The sequence below is a fragment of the Ambystoma mexicanum genome, chromosome 1q (genome assembly GCF_040938575.1).
Source record: "Ambystoma mexicanum isolate Mex_15411 chromosome 1q, UKY_AmexF1_1, whole genome shotgun sequence".
Classification (NCBI taxonomy): Eukaryota; Metazoa; Chordata; class Amphibia; order Caudata; family Ambystomatidae; genus Ambystoma; species Ambystoma mexicanum.
The window spans coordinates 105658382-105680276 of NC_090922.1; the positions used below are offsets into that span (position 1 = coordinate 105658382).

At 47.1% G+C, this 21895-nt stretch overlaps 1 protein-coding gene across 1 annotated transcript in view; it reads left to right on the forward strand.

Annotated features, from left to right (window-relative positions):
* Positions 1 to 485: 485 nt before the first annotated feature.
* Positions 486 to 21895, forward strand: part of SNAI3 (snail family transcriptional repressor 3) — a 63808-nt gene continuing 42398 nt past the window's right edge. Inside the window, exon 1 of the mRNA XM_069635966.1 lies at positions 486 to 2299. Within this exon, the coding sequence (XP_069492067.1) occupies positions 2224 to 2299 (76 nt within the window). The 5' untranslated portion in view covers positions 486 to 2223. The remainder of the gene's footprint in view (positions 2300 to 21895) is intronic.

Consider the following 21895-nt stretch of genomic DNA (forward strand, 5'->3'; position numbering starts at 1 on the left):
GTTTTTGACAGTGTGACTGTCTCAATATCAATTAAATTACACAAATTAGCAGCTAAATTAGCAGCTAATTTGACAATAATTCCCCAAAGCATTCCTTTGGGACGAATAGAATGGGGCACCATGCGGGTAAATTTGCCCCACCCACACAAAGTCCCTGAAGATAGCCACTCCCCTACCATTTGAATGTTTAGCCCGCCACCCTTTCAAAGTGTTGGTCTAATTGCACCCTTGCTTTGTGTTAGGGTTTCTGTTTAGGTGGCGCTCACATCTTTGGATTTAGTTCAGTGCTTACTCCCGCATTGTTGGGCTGAAAGACGGTTTCCTCTTGTTGCGGGGCGAGCCTTCAAAGTCCGCTAGACACACCGTTAGTTGGCGCGCTTGGTATGAAGTTCATTCACTAAAGCTGTGTCCGGCGCCGCCTGCACCTGCTCTCTTGGAGGAGGCGGGGAAGTTGGCAAAACGGCCAGATCTTTGCCCCGCCCCTTACACTTGTTCCTTTCTCGCTGGTTGGCCCGCTAGTGACTTAATACAAATGAGACTTATTTGCACCTGGCTCTTGGAGAAATTCCGGTCGCAGTACTAGCGCGAGCCTGGGTAGCGCGTGACACGCGCCAGACTCAGGCTGCGAGCAGGGCCAGGAGTTTCCGCAAACCAGGGGGGTACTACAGAAGCACCCCGTGGATCAAAGGAAGCGCCACACGGGCCGTGGAGGACAATAACAGCATCGTACGGATTAAGGTGACCTGCGGAATCCTATCACCCAAGGCCGGGGCCTCTGCAGAAACCCAGCCACCACAGCAATGTGTATCAGTAGCCGGTGGGCTTGGAGGAAGCTACGCATACCGAGGGTCTCTCAAGGGGAGTACACAAGCTCTTGCGGAATTTTGGGAAGTGCATTTACTGGGGCTCTAGGAACTCTGCGACCTGCGCAACAAACCAGGGGTCCCGTGTCGGAGATGTAGCACACAGGGCCGTCTACTTACTAAGAAAAGCGCAGCGCTGATGTACCAGCCCCCTTCCCACTCCCCCTGGGAGCCCTGCTGCCGGTGAGAGCGCGGTGCCCATTTTGCCTCCCACGCGCCCAGCATGCAGCTGCACCCAATGGACCTTTCGGTCGGTAAAAGAGCAACACCTTAGGGATGGCTGTCACCTGGGATAAAGCAGCACGCCAGCACCGCTAGAAATAGTATAATCTGAGACATTATCCCACCTGCGACCCGTCTCCCGCAAGGTCACAGTCCACAAGTAAAATACATCAAGGGGGTTAGAAGGGGCAACACCCCCACCCCCCTTATGTAAGCCTAACCTCATACACCAGGCAAGGTGATAGACACACCCAAAAAGATCGCTCAAGAACACAGCAAATGGTATCGGTTCATCAGGAAAACCATTAGACCACAGGGGAGCAAATACGTAATAACCTAGCAGCACAGCGAAGACGATTCTTTCCCTGTCATCCAAAAAACACAGCAGCGCCAGAGGTGACGCTGCGCCACGAACACTCGCACCTAGACGAGGACGCGCACAGAAAGCACTTAAGAGAAGGGCATCACCCGAAGACACGAGGTGGTGGTACTATACCCCAGCTCCCAAGAAGAACCAACGCTGCCGGGCAGGAGCACCGTGGGGAACCCACCCCACCCAACTCAATCTCGCCATTGATGTGCACGGAAGCAACCCATGGCTGCACAGTAGGAGAGCTTCAGCACTCCAGCGGACACTCGCACACAAGGGGAAGCAGACCCCTGGAAACGGTGACACTTTAGTGTTGCCTTTCACCTCAAAGACTGAAGCGCTCGCTGGGGCCCAGGCAACCTAAGAACTGAAAGGGGCCGCAGCATCACTAATACAGACAACTTTGGCACCCTGTGGGGCGCCAGGATCTTAAAAACAGTAGCGGTTAAAATGTTTCTTTTGTAGCCTGACTCCTTATGGTACATCAAGCAGAAGCGACAAAGGGATTGCATTGCTATTATGATCGCTTCAGGGTATTCCAATCCTTTGGTCCTGACATAAGAAATCGTAACTGGATACAGAGCATTTGTGGGGGAATACCTCGCCCGCCCCGTTAGCTATAAATGTAGAGAGCCCCTCGTAAGCCAGAATGCGAGTGGACCCAAAAGCCTTTTGAATAGCAGGACTCGCGAGAATCCAATTACCCGAGGAGCCAGAACTGAAGGACACCCAACAACGGTGCAGCGGGGGCGCCAGCCAGGCCCCACCATGCCCCGCTCCTTCCTAGTCAAGAAGACCTTCCGCCACAAGATCCCCAACTATGGGCAGCTGGACACCCAGAAAGGTAATGGGAGTGAAAGTGAGGATCACGTGTCTGGGTTCCTACTGGGCGTCGCTGGAAGGGTTTTCTGCTTGGAGGCACCTTATGCCATGGACCCCCTCAGGCCGAAGGGATCCCACTTTGCTCATTCATAAGGCATGTCCGTGCAGGCTGCAGGGAAGCATACTCTCTTAAATGCTCATATTGGCCAAGAGAACCCATGTCATGTGAGTCTTTGAGACATTCCTGGTGTTGAACATTGTATGCTGTGATTTGTGGTTTCACTTTTCTATGAAATGTATGCAATTACAAGTCCCAGCATCCAAAGTGGGAATCATGGACTGGCAAGCACTTCTTATGCATGCTGTAAGCTATCAGTAAGGTTACCTTCACTCTCCACGTCACCACGTCACCATTGACACCCCTTTCCACTCCCCAGCTTTAGTTTTATTTTAGTTCACTTTATTCAATTGAGGCCAATACTACAACTCCCAGAAGGTCATTGTTGGAGAAATTAAAGCCTAGGGCTGGGGCATCGCCCCCTTTCCACGTGGAGTCATCTGGTAACCCTAATTATCAGAAATTGGAAGGTTTCTGAATGCAAGTGTCCATGCTGGGTCTGGGCTGAAGGGACTCTGACTCGGCACTTTCTTTGAGCACATAAGTATTTGGTGGAATATGCACAATAGAGTTCCACCCAGCTCCCCACACATGCAAGACGTCTTGTAACTCAGCAGGGACCTGTGCCATGTTGCACACTTTCAGGTTAACACAACGATTCGGTGATCTGTTGCGTGTTGGTAGCTCATCCAATTCTGGCTATTGGCTCTGCGTTCTGTTACTTGTAGACAGACATGCGTTTATAATGGAAAGGCAAGGGATAGTACAGTGCTGCAGTGGCTGGCGCCATTACAGGGACCTAATCATCACAACTTCTAATCGTGGCAGGGCTGGCTCCCCATTTTTTTTAGACCCTTGAGCCAATGAGCGCCATTGAGATCGATGGAGTAATTGAACCCGTTATTTGAGCGCCTGGCGACATATTATCCAAAAAGTTAATGCATTGTATCATTGCTGTACACGATATAAAATCTTGTAGTATGGTGAATGCTATATAACCCCAGCTGCTGCCCCAAAAACTTTGAAGTGTTGAGCATGCTGCACTCCCCAAATCACCATAAATGAACCCAATGCGCTCCAGTAAATCAGGAGTACCTGCCCCAGACTTCGAGTAGCGTGAACGTTAGTATGACTGTGGCGCCTGTCTAGAGTTGCCTTTTCAGCGCAAGTGATAACGTGCACCCGCACAGCACTAGGCGCTGGCCTTTCGCTGGTGCTGTATCCTGCAGGTCAGCAAGGCGATATGAAGCAAGGTAGGATTGGGAAAGGTGTTCTCCTTTACATGCATCGTTGTAGTGAGAGTTGATGAGAGGAGGTGGGCTTTTCCCTTCAAGCATCGGCATGTGTTGTCTAAGGGGTGTCTCTGGATGTGCTAGTGGTTCCCCATAGAGTATCTTGACTCTGAATCCCTAGTAGACTTTTTCTGCAATTGATTCTGGGTTTTGAAGCTCTAAACATGATGCATCCTGGGAGATGCAGTCTTGAATATGCTGTTTTTTTTTAGTCTGGTAATTATTAACTAGTTGTTCTCTGGTGGGGGAGAGGAGGTGCCGGGGGTTGTTCAGGAATGGTCTGCCTAACATCCTGAGTCTGATTTAGAGATGCTCTCTGGTAGCGTCTTTGGGGACAATCATGTCGGTTTATTGTGCAAGCTTCCTCCCCTCTTGTGTATTTAGGATGCCTAACTGCTCGGGTTGGGGTTTGTGTCAGGGTCAAGTAGGCCTTATTTGCAGGCAGACTACAGTGGGCAGGATACAAGGTGGGCCTCTTACTAAAACCTAGTCCTACACTGATCCGATGACATGGGCCTTTAAGTGGGCTGGGGCAGAACCCTGAGTGTTTTTCCAAAAAACTGCTCCTGAGCCGGAGCTCCCTCTGTCACTCGCTAATAAGCGCCCAATATGATTTCTCCTTTGCGCGCGTCTGGGAGCGTACTTCCGGAGACTGTCACTCACAGTAATTGAGAATAGCTGGGGGCAATGGATTTACAATGTATGAAATGAATGCTTTGAGGAACATTAGATATTGTCCTCTGCTCAAGCAGAACAACTGAAGCCTGATCAACATAAACTGAGGTGGTCCATCTGTGGCTTGCAAACCTTTTCCAAATATGGTGTTTTTTGTGACAAATGCAATCAGCACTAAGCCCAGAGTGCATTACATCACTATCGCAGACCTATTGGTCGACTATAAATTCTTGTTCCCAAAATGCTATTGGATTTTTTTTTTTGCAGTCAGTAAGACATATTGGTGCCATCTGCCCCTCATCCGCTATCTCATAGGCAGTTTATTTACAAAATCTGGGTGATTTATATACTGTGACGAATCCTGGGAATTCATCCCTTCTCCCCAAGGGGATCCCCATCCCCCGCCCCCCACCGTTCAGATAGGGATGTGATTCCCACCCTGCAACACCTGCCCTAGGGATCGGTAAGTGGGACCTCACTGGGAGAGAGACTCCCTTTGGGGACAAGGACTCCCGTTCCTATAAGGAACGCCCTAAGAGACCGCCTAGTGATACATCCTCATGCACTTCTAGGAGAGAAAAGTAGGAAGAAACCACCAATATGTGTGGTTTTGTCTACTCCTTTTTAAAAGAGGAACCCCATTTTATTTCTTTTTTTTTAAAAAAAATAAAAAATTTTATTTTTTTACTGAGGCGAAGTAGATCCATGGAGGAATAGGGAATGTGAAACGGAGGGACCATGATATTCCATCTGGAGAATCCCATGACTGTCATAAAGAGGAGGGGTAGAAACTGGACTGCGAAAGAGTAAGCCAGTGAGATACAAAGTTGCGGACTTGCTTGTAAGCAGAGGAGAGAGGACGTGCAGCATCTCATGATCGAGAAAGAGGAAACTACAGAATTGAATACCCGATGTGGGGGAACCTGAGCTGAGAAGAGACAGAAGCAAGTGTCGATGCAAGCATTTGTATCCCGAAGAGGAAACGAGTGGTGGCATGACTACAAAGTGTGGTGCACCAGGGGTTACCACCAATAGTGCTAATACCGCTCTACCTAACTTGAAGCTCATGTTACCGGCGAGCGAGAAGCTGGAGAGTTCACGTAGACCGCGACAGAAAAGAAAGTATTCAAGAAATTGTGAGAAGCCATTCTAACAGACCAGAGGGAAGGCACCAGCCAAACCACAAACCAAGCGACGTTATCCCAGACTACGGACGGGTAATGTGGAATGGGAAACCCGGGAGGTGGGCAACCTACCATTATTGGAATGTTCATACTCGTCATAGTCGAGATAAAGTATTGATATGGAATGAAGTGGAAAAGCATAATTATTTGAACGTTCATGCTTGGCGTAACAAAGGTAAAACCTCAATGTTAAATGTAGTGAAAGAGTACCAGTATTGGAACATTTGGACTAGTTATAATTGAGACAGCATTAATCCTGAACAAAGTGATTGAGACTCCTTATTGGGACACTCGCATGTCCTAGTCAAGAAAGCAGAGGGAATGAGTCCCAAACTCAGAATGTACAGCATAAAGTAAAATTAAAATAAGACGGTCTAACTATAAAGAAGATACGAAAGGAAACCTTGAATTGGAGGGGGTATGGTCAAACCCAAAAGGGAACAAGAAATTGTGAACTGTATGAAAACGGCCAGATATTCACAGGGGAGTGATAAAATTACCTTTGAAGAATAGACGGATATCTCATGTAAAGCACTTTGGATTCTCATGGAAAGCACTTTGGATTCTCATGTAAAGCACTTTGGATTAAAGGGCTATATAAATTCAATAAAATACAAATATAAATGAGACAAGCCAAGGGAATAACAAAAGCGAAAAGGAGAATCGCTATATGAGAGAGAAAAGTTGAACCAAACTATAAAAGAACTGTATGAACTGATAAGTTACCTGGAACTACTTAAGAATCCACTACTGAAGTAAACTGTCTGGAAACTCCAGTGTTCTGGAGAAGGGAGACATTCTTCTGGTTTTAGTTGCTCTAATAGTGGTAGTTAGTACAGGTTAGTTTGGACGTTGGACAGATTATATTTTTGCACCCTTCACTGACGACTGATGAGAACCATATTTAGTTTTGTTAGGTAGGTGATCCCATAGCATAGGGAAAGATGGGCATGTCTTCTTTAATTTAATAAAATCAGCGAGATAGAGAATACGAGTCAGTCTTCAGACCCGCCAGAATAATTGATTTTGCTTGAATGTTGATTGGAAGGTTGCTACTGTACAATCAAGTGTATGTTTGCTCTGACATTCTCAAAGCCGACATGAATGCATTGTTACTTTATGCCCGATTAAGTTTTCCTGAAATGCCAATGATCCAGTTGTGCCACTATTTTAAGTGGGAGTGGTGCTCCGAATTTTAATCCAGAAGCTTTAAACTATTAATTGTAAACCCCTTAGTATCATTCCAATTGCTATTTCTATTCTTCCGCCCCCTATTCTTTCCCACTCACCTTTTCTACAGACAAAGGTCTGACTAACCCAGGCGAGGGTGCACTTCAGGCTGGTGGTTGCATGCGCATTATAAAAGCTTCATAAGATGACCTATCCATCGAGTGCTGTTCAGATGGAAAGGTGGCCAACTGTCCCGCATTTTGCAGGACTTGCACGTATTGATGGTTTCTGTCCCAAGCTGCGCAGACACCCTGTCCGGGATGCCAAAAGTCCTGACTTTGCATCGGGCTCCAGCCCGGTGAAAGCCTTTCCAGCTCTCTTCACACTTTTGTGTGAAAGTTGGAACCCAGCATAACAGCAGAGCAGCTCTCTCGGGGTCTGTGAGGCTCCTACACTTTGCTGTGTCAACAGAGCATTACAACGGTAACAATTGGGCATTGACGTGGAGGAAATGTTGGGCCACCTTCGATGGAAGGATTCACTCATTTTGGGCTGCGATGAACGATTAACATAAGGGAAGGGGGGGAAGAGTTGATGCTGTTACCAAAACAGACTGGGTGGCTCACTGCCACGCATTCTATTGGGAGTCAGGGCTTCACTCTTATGCGAGTATGCACAATAGAGTTAAGAAAATGTTGGGTTAATGTGGTACATCACGTACGAAATAGATCGTGCTAGAGGTGATTATGGGAGCCAGTGAATCGAGAGCACCAGGCCCAACTAAGACTTCAAGCAGGTTGTTTAGGGGTGCACCGAGATAACTGTTGAACCCATATGCAGCAGACTTACATTAGTTGTTGTGGGGTGTATGCGTCATGTCTTACGGCCCTTGCCCTCCCCATGAAATATTACACCACAACAATATGGTCAAGTGTTGGCAATAAAAGGCCGTAGGATTTTATTTTTACAGATATGGTTATGGGAACATAAACGATAATTGAATATCATAACAATATCATACTTTTGGGCACCTGGTCCAGAGGTTACCCCCTCTGGCCCGTGCCGCCACAACCTGGATGGGTTACCGGCTGTCCAGGTCTCCCCCAAAAGTGGTTTGTTGTTCTTTCCTAGCTGCATAGTCTGTTCCCCTTAGTTTAGCTATTCCCTTGATCGTGCCCGGCATTAGCCCCTGTCGGGGTTTGGTTTGTAGTTATGTGTGAGCCGGCACCTTGTGCTGGCCATAGATTTGCCCACTGCTTTCTGGCCCGGCCTTTGTGGCGTTGTCCTGATTATCTATCCTTGTTTCTGTTTGTCTGTGCTGTGTTTAACTCACCTGGAGTGAATTTGTGAACAGGGGTGGGGTAGCCTCATGTATAGTTGCTCAAATCGGACCCTGGAAAATGAATCCAATGACCCGGGCACCTATCTTATATGGGTGGGTAGCTCCCCACTGTACCCCGAGAATCGGTAACCCTTGTGGATTGTACCGGATCTTTTAAGGGACGGTCCACCCCTGTTAGCTCCTGTTTGTTAACCAATTATTGTATTGTACCTGCCTTTTTGGTTCCGAGCTATGTTTTAGCTCCCTGGCCCTGGCCCTCGGCCGTTTGTTGGCCTGTTGCATTGTGCTGTGTGGAGCTTTTCCCCAACCTGCTTACCAATTTTGTTGAACCAGTTTCCCGTTCCGTGCTACTTGTAGCACTCTGGCCCCCTGCTCTCGGGCGTTGACCTGTTGTGCTGTGTGGTGTTTATCTGTACTGCTTTTTACTTATGTTGGAACCGTTTTTCCGGTTCGGTGCTTATTTAAAGCACCCCGGCCTTCTGCGTTGGCCTGTTGTGCTGTGTTTTGTACCGCACTCCTTTTTACCTATGTTGGAACCATTTTTTAGGTTTGGTGCTTATGTAAAGCATCCTGGCCCCGGCCTTCTGGCGTCGGCCTGTTGTGCTGTGTGGTGTTCGTTCCCCACTGCAGCTCATTTCGTTGCACCCGTTTTCATGTTCCATGCTATTTGCAGCACTCTGGCCTCCGCTCTCGGACCTCGCCCTGTTGTGCTGTGTTTTGTTCACTGCTTCTTATTTTTGTAGAACCCGTTTTTGGATTCAGTGCTACTTGTAGTTTTCAGGCCCCAGCCTTCGGTTGTCGGCTTTGTGTCTTCTATTTTTCGCTGGTATTTTCCTCTGTGTATTTTGCTGCCTTGTGGGCTGTGTCGCCCTGACTCTGGCATCCTGGTGTACTGGGTGCCTGACTTGCGATGCTACCCGTGTGTTAATGGTCTTTCCTTGGGTCTTAAAACATCTGCCTTATTCTCTTGTATCTTCCGCTACCCCTTTTGTTGTCTGTCTCTATTCCATTCTGTAAACGCATGCCTCGCATGTTCTGCTTTTGCTATTTATATGGCGCTACGGACCCTCTGGCATCTGCTTGCGGCTTACTACCCACATTGTGTGGTGTTCATTTATCGATCTTGGAGGAAAATGAAAGACTGAGTTTGGCCCTGCCAGGGTTTGAAACTGCATCAGCCGGCTCTGCCCTGATGTCACAATGAGCGCTCTATTTGCTTCGCTATCTGACTAGCTATACCGTTTTGGAGCGTGTTGATTAAGTTTTGGAACTATATCATCTGTTACCTTAGCTGGCCTGCGGTAAGCCTGGGCTTTTATTCAGCCCCTGGTTGTGTTTGTTTGCCCTGTTATCTGTGTGATGGTATTTCTTCTCCCGCCTCGGCCATCTAGAACCGCTGGAAGCTGGTCAAACGCTCGAATACTACCTGTATGTTGCGGGTGGTCCTGATGGTCTGGAACACTTCTCGTTTGTTGGCTTTTAGTTTCTGGGTATGTTGTAAACCTTCGGCTCACACTTTGGCTATGTGTATTTATATTGCCCCTGAACTGTGGCACTGGGTTTATTGCCTTTGTGAGAGGTGGCGGCCGAGATATCATCCGGCCAAGTTTTTAAACTGTGTGGCCGGATGGGGTTAGTTGTGCTAACGGCCCGCTTTGTCTTTCTGTGAGGGTTTGCCATGCGGGGGGGTTGCGACCTTGGACTTATGGAGGCAGTTGAGCTGTGTTGGTATGGCCTAGACTGGGCTCTGAAACCACCCTCCAGTGCGGATTGTAAGCCGAAAAAAAACATTCCGCTTGCTGTGTTACCTGACTGCTTGATTGTTTGTCCTGTCTTAACTGTTTGCTCCAGCCCTCTGAGCCGTTTGTGGGGCTGGCTCGCTGTTCGCTCTCTTACTTACCTTGCTGTGGTGAATTTGGTGTCATCGCCCCTTCTTACCTGGCTCCTTGCAGCTAGCCCCAAATGTCCTGCATGCTTCACTACCTCCGTAGTGCAGTTGCAACTGGGTCCCCTGAGTACAGGTTTTCCGTAGTTGCTCATTGTTTTGAACCCCGTTCAGGGTTCTGTGTTTATTCTGCGTACACAGAATTGTTTGGCAAGCTCCATTTTGGACAGCTGCCTGTAGTTGGAGATCTCTTCAACGAGTTGCCCTTTTCATGGCCTTTGTTTCTGGCTGATGCAGCTACGCATTGGCTTGTATGTTGGCTCTGCCCGGCTTCAAACTGCAATAGTCGGCTCTGTCCGGGTGTGCAAAAAAGGTTTACGCCGGCTTTTGTACAGGTGGTTTCCCATCACATTGGAAATTCGAAAGGCTGCCATGTTTGTGATACCTTTAGCTTGTTGCGTGCTGTCCATGATCTACCCCCCTGTTTGTGAGTGGCATGTTCAAACTTGCTGTGCCCCGTGTCGGGGTACTGAGTCGCAGATATAAACCTGTCATATGGCTTGTTACACCATTTGTAGTGTATGCGCAAGAACCTGCTCCGTATGTGCTTATTCTTGTTCGAAATCAGATTTGTACTGTCCTTTTTGCTTTCATTTGTCTTGAGGTGGCTTGCCGCCCACATGCTGCTACTGATCGCAACCTGTTATAATTGTTGCTTTATTGGACAACCCCCTGGTTGGGTTGCCGCTATTGGTCATGCTTCTCGCTTTCTTTTAGGGGGACGCACTGTACCCGGTGTTGCCCCCCCCTCTAGTGAGGTTTTGTGCGCTACTCCATATATGGGCCATGATCTACCCCTTGTTTGTGGTTGGCATGTTCAAACCTTGCTGTGCCCTGAGCTCTGCTAGTCGGGGTACTGGGTTCATGGCTGGTCACCCCTTTGTAGTGTATGCGCAAGCAATTTGATCTGATGTGATTGTTCTTGTTCGAATATCAGATATGTACTGTCCTCAATTGCTTTCAATTGTCTTGAGGTGTCTTGCCGGCTGAATGTTGTTACTGATTGACCTCCGCTTCAACAGTTGCGTTACTGGACAAACCCTTAGCGATTTATTTTTACATTTTTTTTAATTTCTTTTTTTTTTTTTGTTTTTTTTTATTGAAGGTTGGGTTACTGCTATTGGTCATGCTTCCAGTTTTCTCGATGGGGGTGCCCTGTACCCGGTGTTGTCCCCCCTTCTAGTGAGGTTATTGCGCTACTCCGTAACTGGGGACTGTTGCAACAATTTTACCCCGCATATAAAACGGGGAAGATTTTCCCTCATGTCTGGTTGCCCCTTATCAGCCTGATAACCAGTGTGCCGCACCACGTATCCTGGTGTAACTCAGAGCTTTTGCTGTATTAATTTCTGAGAGGCTTGTTAGATGTTTCTTAATCTGTGACCGATGCGCCCGTGGTAAGCTTGTTTGGCTGCTTGTATTTTGAAACAGTTGCACGAGCTAATTGTTTCCTCCCCTCATCATGTGGTGTTAGCTTATCTTGGTGTCATGCGGGCAGTAAGCCGATGCTTCTGAGTTCCATTGATTTTCGTTTGGGAGCCATTTGTCTTGTTTGTAGTATAGAAACAAAACTTTAAATTGTTCAATATTTTAGGCAAACCTGATATTGGTGGCTGCCTTATGCAGTGCAACTCTATGCTGAGATTTTGTTTGTCTGGCGCTGTGCCCCGTATAATGTAACAGTTTGCCTTGAAGGCTGTCGTAAAATTATTTGTGGCGACTGAGCGTTTGTATTATTATACTTATTAGCTACAACCTTTGTCTGCCCCTGTCATGCAAGTTACCAATATCCTCACTGGTGTGAGACTTGTAGGTTGCCAGCATTTGTCTTTAATTAATTCAAAATTGTATCGTATCACGCACGATACATTGTATAATTATCAGTTTGCCTTGCAAGGTTGTTTAGAGAATCTGCGGTATAAGAGTTTGGATTTCAGCCACCTGCAATAGGCGTCCGTGCACTTTCTGCAGTTTGTACCATATTAAACCATTATTTGCCCTTGTCATGCATATGCCTAACGTCCCCAGTGATGTGTGACTCTTGGATCTGCCAATATTTGTCATTTGCATTCGACATTGCATTCCACTATGCACGATATGACATTGTGTCATAAAAGGACAAACATGTTTTACAACGGTTTGTTAGCACAATGGTGTGTTTCAACAGAAAAAAAACCTGTGTTCGTTAAACCTGCTAAATACGTGCTTTTAACAATTGTTTTTGTTCATTTACAAAAAGGGGGGCATTCTAACTCTGCCTGATGTGCCAGAATTGGGCTAAACATATTTCTAAATGCAGTTTGTTTAAGGATGAAAAGCTTGGTTTGGACCTGCTGGGATTCAAAACTGGATTGGCAGTCTCCGCACATCTGTCAAACGCAAGTACTCTACTTGCTGTGCTACCAGTCCTGCCATGCCATGGCGTGTCAACTTTTATTTGGCCAACATGCCCGCAACGTGAATATCAAATCCCGAGTTTTCTCTTGACAAGGGATCCGAACCTGCGTCGGCAGGCTCTGCACAGATGTCAAAAATGCGTGGCTCTAGCCACAGTGCTTTCTATGCAGCCTTACAACCTGAGGGGATATATGTTTGCTTTCCAGGTTCTTTTATAAAGTTCGCTTACAATGACTTTAAGGGGATGAGTCTGCATGCTTCCCACTTGTTCTGAGCCTTGAGCTCGCATGCCTGGCACTGTGTAAACGCTTATTATGTAAAACGGCAGTTCCCGAGCAGAGACTGCTTTTAAAACTAATTATTTGCGAATTACTTTGAAATATTTATTTTTGCGAATCACTTTCAGAATGTTGCAACTGGAGGATTTGGCACAAACCCCCAACCTTTGAAGCTCAAGTCTGAACGCTTGCTGACTGGGCCACAGAGACTGGCCTCAGTATCTGTTGTTCACTGAAGTGTGAGCATTCGCCCTGCTTCATTAACTTGTTTATCTAACAAACGCGGTCACTTCCCACTTGGTCTGAGCCTTGAGCTCGCATGCCCAGCGCGGCTGAAACTTACTTGGAATTGTAGCAAAGTAACTTCACTCCCCCGGTTCGATGTGCACTTCACACCTTCCCAGACCTGCCAAAATGTTCGCCTTCCCTCAAGCAGCACCGTGTCTCCTCAGGCAAAGCGGGAGGGGTAAATTGTCAAGTCAATTCTTTATTCACCTGCCGAGCGAATGTCTGGGGGGGAGGGGAGTCCGGTTCTTCAATTAAAGTTGTTAGCCATGACGCTGCTTATACAGCGAACACACCTTGCAGAATATCACAGATGCTGAGTGCACAGCAAATAAAGAAAAAGAGCAGGAAGACGCTGAGTAGCACAGCAAACTTCCCTATCCTGTTTGGGTCCCTGTGCAGGGTCCACAAACAGTTTGTGCTTTTGGAGCTGCAAGCAGCTCATTCTGTAAGACTCAGGGCACCCCTTGGGCCTTTGTAGTATGTGTGTGTGTGTGTGTGGGGGGGTGTGCACCAACCCCCCAGGCCAGCCATGCAGCTGACTAATGGGGCTCCCTCTGCCCCCAGGGGCGGGGGGAAGCATCCCTTTGTAGTTCCCTGCCTGGTTCTCATGTGTGCAAGGCACACATATATTCTCATGGAAGGGTGAGGTATTTTTATTACCTCACCCTTCCTGCGCTTTGATGCGCCAGACACTACTGTCTCCCTTATCTGTGGGGAGGAGAGGGGCCCTGACCCTGTAGGAGGGCTGCTGCTCCTCTCCTAACCCTGCTGCCATGTAACAACAGTTACCTGGCCTTGCCTTGGGCAGCCCGGTGGCATTGCCCAGAATGGAAAGGGATTCTAAAACTCCTCCGACATTCTGAAGACAGCCACTTATCTGCCCACAAGGCAGACAGCTTATTTTGTACCAATTTTATAAAGTCGGCGGTAGAACCGAACCTAAAAACTACTGAGCAACTTCTATTTTTGATTCAGATTTTGTGAGATTTTGCTACCCTGATTTTGAACCATCTGGAAGCTTGGGCATATGGCAAAAATTTCATTTCAAGGAACCAAACAGGATTTCGTAAATTTCATGGTACTAACCTGAGTGGGGTTATTTTGGGCTGCCATCAGGATTTAGTCATCGGGGGTGGGTGGAGTATAAGGTCATTCATTTAGCAGCAGTGGACCTGTCCAATGCTTTTGACACAGTATCAAGGTCAAAACTATGTCAGAAATTATTGAACTGGAGAATACAGGTTGGATTATTAAAAGTGATCATGAAACAGTGAGATTTCACTTTCCCAAAAGATACCCAAAATTAATGGACTGAGGCAGGGGCGCATTTTGCCCCCCTGCGTCTTCAATTTATATGTGGCCGATATGGGAAAATTGTTGGAAGTTGCATCCTTTGTGTCCCTCCCCCCACCCCTAACCCCCCAAATTGGGAATTTGTCTATGTTGGTTGGCATACGCCGACAATTTTGTTTCGGTTGATTGCACAGGAATAGGGTTACGACGACTCGTTGCTTTTGGGGATGCTGGTGGTCTCGTGCAGAAGGGATGTGACCAAGCATTTGAGGCTGGACTAGCCCTTTTGGGATGCGACCAAGCCTGATTTTCATATGGTCTTTTCCCTTTTGTAATGGCTTGGCAGGCGAAGAAGATGGTCTGGAGGGTTGCCCAGAGCAATGCCCGAGGTTAAGATTAATTTGAAACCTTCCAGCCATCAACTCTTTTTGTTTGCTTTTGAAGGTTTTGCGAGGGGAAAACTGTTTAAAGATGAAACCTAAAAAAACTCCGATTTTGTCCCAGCTAAAAAGGAAAATAAAGATCAAGTTATGATGATCTTTGAACAGCGCTATTCTGAACAGGGTCAAATCTATCGGGGATTTCCGTTTACTGGTTCATCAGATTAAGCACACCACATTACTTATTTGAGAGGAAAGGTAGACCTTTTAATTCCACAGATGAGTATTAAGTACCGTAATTGCTAATTTTCATTTGTCCCCCAATTAAATAATTTTGAGGTGAAGGAACGCCCAAAGCTATTCTATGGCATCGAGTTATTTAAAGATTGGTTATTGAATTATTTGACTTTGTTGGAAGGGTGGATTTTGACGAAGGGTATTCAGTGTCCCCAATTCTGTTCCAATTTCAGCTATAGAACTGGGCTTAAACCAGAGGTCGAAGTGGGCGGGAGCGGTCGAGAGCGGCGCTCCTAAACTTAAGTTTCACTGTTCCTATACTTTTATTTTAAAAAGGACCAGTTCTGGAATGGTTTAGTTTTAAAATAAAAGTGTAGGAAGAAGTTGAAGCTTGCACTTCAATGCACTGCACTGAACATTCCCTTAAGTAGCAGGTGTGTTTGTTTGGGGGTGTGGATTGTGTGTGGGAGGGGCACCGCAATGGGGTTTGTGGAGAGTGGGGGTAGGCCTCCAGGGAACATAGTTCCACTACTTCTTTTTGTACACTTAGACCACTGGCTTAAACTCTATGAAAGTTAAATGTCACTCTATGGGAATTTCCCACAAGCTCCAGAAAATACTTTGTATAGTGCTTTAGTTGAAGTCATGGAAAACTCCAGGTTCCAACGCTGGAGGAATATATAGAGCGTTGTAAGTCACTGCTGAAGGAGTAGTCTCTCGAATGATGACCTGGTTAATGAAGCCACCAGGGTAAAAAAAAAAAAAATGTGCTGCTATACAAGACTGGTGTCAAAATGTACAACCTTTTCATGGTTACATTAGCCTGAACCACTTACAGTTGGAACACAAGCCTAGAGGTACCATAGGCCATTATTTAGAAATATTCCCAAGTGCAAATATCAGAATGGACTTTCTACGCTTGCGCTGGAATTTATATCTAACAGGAGAAGTATTAATAAGACGAAAATTGATTCATGAGAATGGGGTGTATTGTCGATTCTGTAAGCAAGCGAAAAAAGTTTACTCTGAGACATTCATTGGTGGAATGCTCTATTCTTGGATGGTTGAGATACCTGTGTTTCTGAAAGTTTTTTGATACATGTACTTATATGGATCAAGACTCTCTTTGGGTAAAAGGTGCTTCTGGACGTCAAACATAGATTGTAGTATCTGTGCTAAATCTTTTGAACAGTTTGAAGTTAAACGAATTTTCCCCTTAGGGACCTTCATGGGGAAGGATATGTAAAATATTTGTATATGGAAAACATTTTTTAGGATTACATTTTATTATTTATAATAATCATTTGTTATATAGCGCTGTTTTTTATTGCCCACGGTGTGTGGTGGTCATTTGTCGACCTTGGAAGGATGAAAGGCTGAGTTTGGCCCGGCCGGGATTTGAACCTGCGTCAGCAGGCTCTGCACGGATGTCAAAGCGAGTGCTCTACTTTTATATGTCATTTTTTATTTATTTATTTTTTATATTTATTTTATTTTTTATGTCATTTATAACCCGCCTGTACACAAGTGTTTCTAGGCACGATAAGGCAAGGGGGGGGGGTGTTAGACTGACGGGTGACGAGACACACAATCTTACTGGGCATTGTCATTCAGATCATGCAAGTGTGATGAGTAAAGTGCAGGGGGAATGGGGAGTGCGGCTCTGGGTAAATGCACGGAGGCAGGGGACTGTGGGCAACAGTTACCGCCCCTATGTGTGCGGTAGGCCTGGAGGCAGCGCAGGGGAGACTGATCATGGAGGAACCTGGTACCCAGTACACTGAGGGTAGCCAGCCAACCAGTCGGTGCAGAAGACTGGTAGGTCCGCAGTGGAGAGGGAGAAAGTGGCGGAGAAAAGGAAGGTCTTGAGCTGCTTCAGGTGGTCCAGCTCAAGTTTGAGAGGGGCTGGGAAGCCTTTCCATGTATGTATTTGTTTTATGAATGCTTTCTTTTTTATATTGAGTTTTGTTAAGGTTGAATACATTTTAACAAAGAATACAAAAAATAAAAGAAATTGGGCATTGATGGGAGGGAGGGCGAATATTAGCAAGGACGTTTGGCCCTTGAAATGTGAATGTGGGTGATGAGAAATGGGGAGTGTACATAATGCAGCACACTGTGTGAAACGAGACTGTGGTTTTAAAACCCAAGTGAGATTATTGTGGCTCACATTACTTTGTCTGGTGCTTTGTCTGGCCCTTCTATGCAGGGTTGAGAAAATCTAGGTGAAGGCATGCTCTTTTCTTCGACATGTTTCTATGATGATTTATATAGTGTAAGTTTAGTTTATTATGACATGCTAGTTTATTATGTGGCATTTATTTTAAGCAAGGCCGTAATATCACCCCCCTGTCGCACAATCGCCCAAACCTTGCCGCCTACAATCCCACATAGCGCTCACAATCTTACCAAAGCACATGTACTGCTCCTGCTCAACCCCCTCTGCTCACGGATCCCAACCTCCTAGCAGACCTATACTCTGAAACCATGTTGCAAATGGTTAACACCATTTCCCCCCCCCTTAAAAAAAAAACATATCAGTGAGATTATGGACACTGGGAAACCTGCCCTTCTCCTACTACTAGACTTCTCTGGAGCGTTCAACCCGGTCGATAATAGGATACTTGGCAAACGCCTCTCGAGAGCAGCCAACTTTTCAACTGAAGCATCCATCCTTTCTGGAAAGAAAAATCAGTCTTTGCAGACAATGCCAGTGCCCACCGGTGCCGATATCCTGTGGGTTCCCCGAAGGGTCCTGCCCCCAACATTGTACAATATCTTCACTAAAACTCTGTTCAACCTCCTCGATTCAATGCTCCTCTCCTATACCATCTATGCTGATGACACCCAAATAATCCCCCCCGCCCACTCTGCCAACTATGACATTGACTCGGCTGCCTTCCAGGCCTGGATGGCCCTGCTCAGTGTTCGAACGTGGAAAAGACTGAAATCCTTGGAGTAGACCTTAACTCTTTCACTTACTTTCACTTGCCAGATCAATGCCATCGCCTCCTGTGACGAGTCCACTTCTGAAGAGGCTGGTGGTCTGTCTGAATCGTAAAGTGCGACCCAAAGATGTAGGGTTTCAGCTTCTTGACAGCCCACACAAGTACTTGAGCCTCTTTTTCAACGATGGCTCAGTTTCTTTCCCTTTTTGTCAATCGCCTGCTAATGTAGGTGACGTCACAGCTGAACTCTGACTGGGTAGATCAACCTGACTGGGTAGATCAACCGAACATTGCTCCAATACCGGAATCGCAGGCGTCTGTCTGAATAATGAACTCTTGACGATTAAGAACTGGGACTCTGCACAATCCATCCTTAAAATCCTGAAGGGGGGTTTGACGGGAAGGATTCCAAGTTACCTTCTTCGGCATTTTCTTGGAACTTGCATCGTTCAGGGGCATGGCAATGGCCCATACCCCTTGATGAATGACCAGTATTACCCACTGAGACCGACCTAGAAAGGCACTTGCCTGCATCTGTGTGGTGGGGATGTCCCAATCCTTCACAGCCTGTACCTTTGCTTCGAGTGGTTGTTTCTTACCTCCACCAACCAGGTGGCCTAGGTAAGTCACTGTACCCTGCATAATCTGGCACTTCCTGGTCTTGATAATCAGTCCTTCATTCTGCAGCGCCTGAAGCACTTGTTTCAGGCGGGATAAGTGATCTCCCAGGTGTGGCTGAATACAGCAATGCCATCTAAATAGGCGGCACTGAGGTTTTCCAGATCAGACAAAACCTGGTTAACCATCCACTGAAAAGTAGCAGGGGCATTCTTCAATCCGAAGGGCATCAGTGAACTTGTGTCCTTCTGGGGTTGAGAATGCTGACCTCCCACTTGCTCCATCTGTCAAGCCGACCTGCCAATACCCTGCTGTGAGGTCAAGGTACTCTGTACTTGGCAGCGCAGAGTTTGTCAATGAGCTCATCTGCCCAAGCTATGGGGTGAGCATCTGTCTTCATGACAGAATTGAGCCCCCTGTAGTCCACACAAAAGCAAACTTCAGTCTTCCCACCAATGGTCTTATTGGGGACAAGTACCACTGGCTAGTCCAGGGGCTGTGGGATGGCTCTATCACTCCTAGGGACAACGTCTTGGAAACTTCCTACTTGATGGTGTCTGACCTTATCGGACATCTGGTGAATCCTAGGGTTTACCAGCTTACTGTCTCCAGTATCCACATCATGGGTGCACCAATCTGCGTGACCTAGAGAAAACAGACTGGCAAACTGCCCGATAACCAGCAACAGTCTGACAGGTCTGTTGCAAGGTTGACACAACTGACCCATCTGTGGCTTCCGTGTGCAGAAGATCTGTGAGGGAACGTTCTCCTCAGTCTCTCCATCCATCACTAATGCCATGACCAAGTCATCCCGGCTATAATGGGGTTTTAGCTGGTTGACTAGGGACCCTGCACATCTGTTTAGGTCCTTTCACCTCACTGCTCTTTTCCAGCACACAATGAGGCCCAGTCCACTTGTCCTGAAGGGCACTGGGTTTGACAGGCTCCATAATCCACACCCACTGGCCTGGAGAATAGATTGTCACTGTGGCATTCTGGTCATGCCAGTGCTTCATCAGCTCCTGACTGGCCTTCAGGTTTCTCTTTGGCTGTTCCATGTACTTCGCCATTCTAGACCGAAGGCCAAGTACATATTCTACCACATCTCGCATAGGGGATGAGGGTTTGCACTCCCATCCCCCTTTCACTAGATTGAGGAGACCTTGTACAGGATGTTCAAACAAAGGGGCTGAACCTTGCTCTGTTCCGTGGCACCTCCCTGTTGGCGTACAGAAGTCATGGCAGGAGAATATCCAATTGTCTCCTCGGGTGCCTTTCATGTCTTTCAGGGTCTTGCTGAACTGCTCAAGAAGCCCATTGGTTTGTGGATGGAAAGATGTAGAGAACCAGGTGGTGACTCGCACTCTTCCCACATAGCCTTCATATACACGGATAGGAAGTTTTATCCCCCGTCAGAAACTACTTCCTAGGCGAATCCAACACAGGAGAATATCCCAATCTGAGCCTTCGCAACCAGAGGGGCTTTGATGCTCCTCAGAGGGACAGCCTCAGGGTAACTTGTGGCGTGGTCTACTACCACCAAGATGTATCTGTTCTCTGAGCTGGTTTGAGGATCCAAAGGACCCACATTGTCAATGCCTATTTTCTCAAAAGGCCGCCCAACCACGGGTATTGAAATTAAGGGGGCCTTTGTGGCACCACCTGACTTGCCAGAAGCTTGACAAGTTGGGCAGGACCAGACAAATTCCTCAACCTTTGCGACGAACTGCGGCCAGTAAAAGTGTGCAGACAACCGGTCCAATGCCTTGGTCACTCCCAAGTGACCCGCTAAAGGAATTTGGTGAGTCAAATCCAAATGGAACTTTCTGTGGCACCGGGGAATCGCCAACCTTCTGGTGCCCTTGCCCTCCGAGCCATTTGGTGCACTGTACAGGAGTCCATCCTCCCAGTACACTTTGAACAGCCGAGAGACGTCTCCCTTGACTTGCTCCTCCACACAGTCAGACACTCTTTCTGGGCGGAGCTGGACCCTCATCTGATGCAAACTCATCCGGCTTGGGCAGGCCCTTCATATCTGCACTCACCTGGTCCTCCACCTTAGGTTCTTGTGCTGCGTCAGGCAACTCTGAATTCACTGAGTCCCTTTATACCAAAATGGGGTCCTCAGTGGCTACTGGCCCCTCTCACGCATTAGTAGGCGACTCAGCAGTATGTGGAACTGGACTACGGCTACCAGCCATGCTGGTCCTTCCAACAAGCCCTCTAGAAGTGAGGGTTCATAATCTGGCTATCTCTTTGGCCCTCGATCGGGTAACCAATCCAACTATCTCGGGATCAGGAAGATCATTACCCAACAGACATGGGGCAGGGATGGAGTCTTTCACTGCTACACAGTGCAGGGTCATTTCACCTCGCCAGCTGAACTCTAGTATTGCCAAGGGGCGCTTACTCTTTCCATTGAACCCACTGACGCTATAATCGGGCCAATCAATGAGACTAGCCGTGGCATCTAGGACCACAGGAGGTTTGTGTCCATTGATATACACGTGTTCTAAATAGAGTTGCGTATTGGGAACTGGGATCTCTTCTGGAGGCCCAGTACCGTTCCCACTCGGTGTAACCAATCCACATTCGGCCACTCCCTGTCCTAGAGGGAAGTCCTCCTCTAAGAGAGCCACTAATGATGGCCTCTTCATGAGTCCAACATTCACTATGGCTTGCCTGGGTAAGCCTTTGCAAGCAGGATCCCCTTTCCTATGGCCCTGCTCCATACACACAAAACAACCTTTGGGTGGTGAGAACGCAGGAGTCCTAGTGTTAGGGGTGCCTGGGATCTTCTTTTCAGTGTGTACAGCGGATTTTCCTTCATTCTTTTGGGGACCTGATTCGAAGAGGCGCGGGTTGGACCTTTTGTCTTTCCCATCCTTGTTTACTTTTTTGTCCCAAGAATTATCTTCCGTTTTGGGTGTGCTCGCCTGAGAACTTTTTTGGACTATAGTACTCACAAACCTGTCGGCAGCCTTTGCACGCACCCTAGGGTCTGTGATAGTCTTGTCCACAAGATGCTGGTGTAGGTCAACCTCACAATTATTCAATAGATGCTCACATGCAATCAAATTGTACATCCCTTTTAAATGTGTCAACTTTGACGCCAGCCACCCACCCACCAATATATTTCAACGACAAGTGTGTGAACGCTTCAAATGACTGCCCATGTTTTTAATTCTGAGCTCTCTGAAGCTCTTGAGATACTGTTCTGGGTTTTTACAGATCTTCCTCAAAAGGGCTGCCTTCATGCTTTCATTAATGGGCCTTTCCTCAGGAGTTAACAGAAAAATTGCATCAGTCCATGTCGGTAAGCGACTCATCAGGGCTGCACTCCACAGTACCTCATCCACCTCCTGTACCTGAAAAGCCAGCTTCAGTGCTTCAAACCAGTCAAAATATTCTTCCCCACTTTGTAAACCTGCACAAAGTCTTTGGGGATGTGCC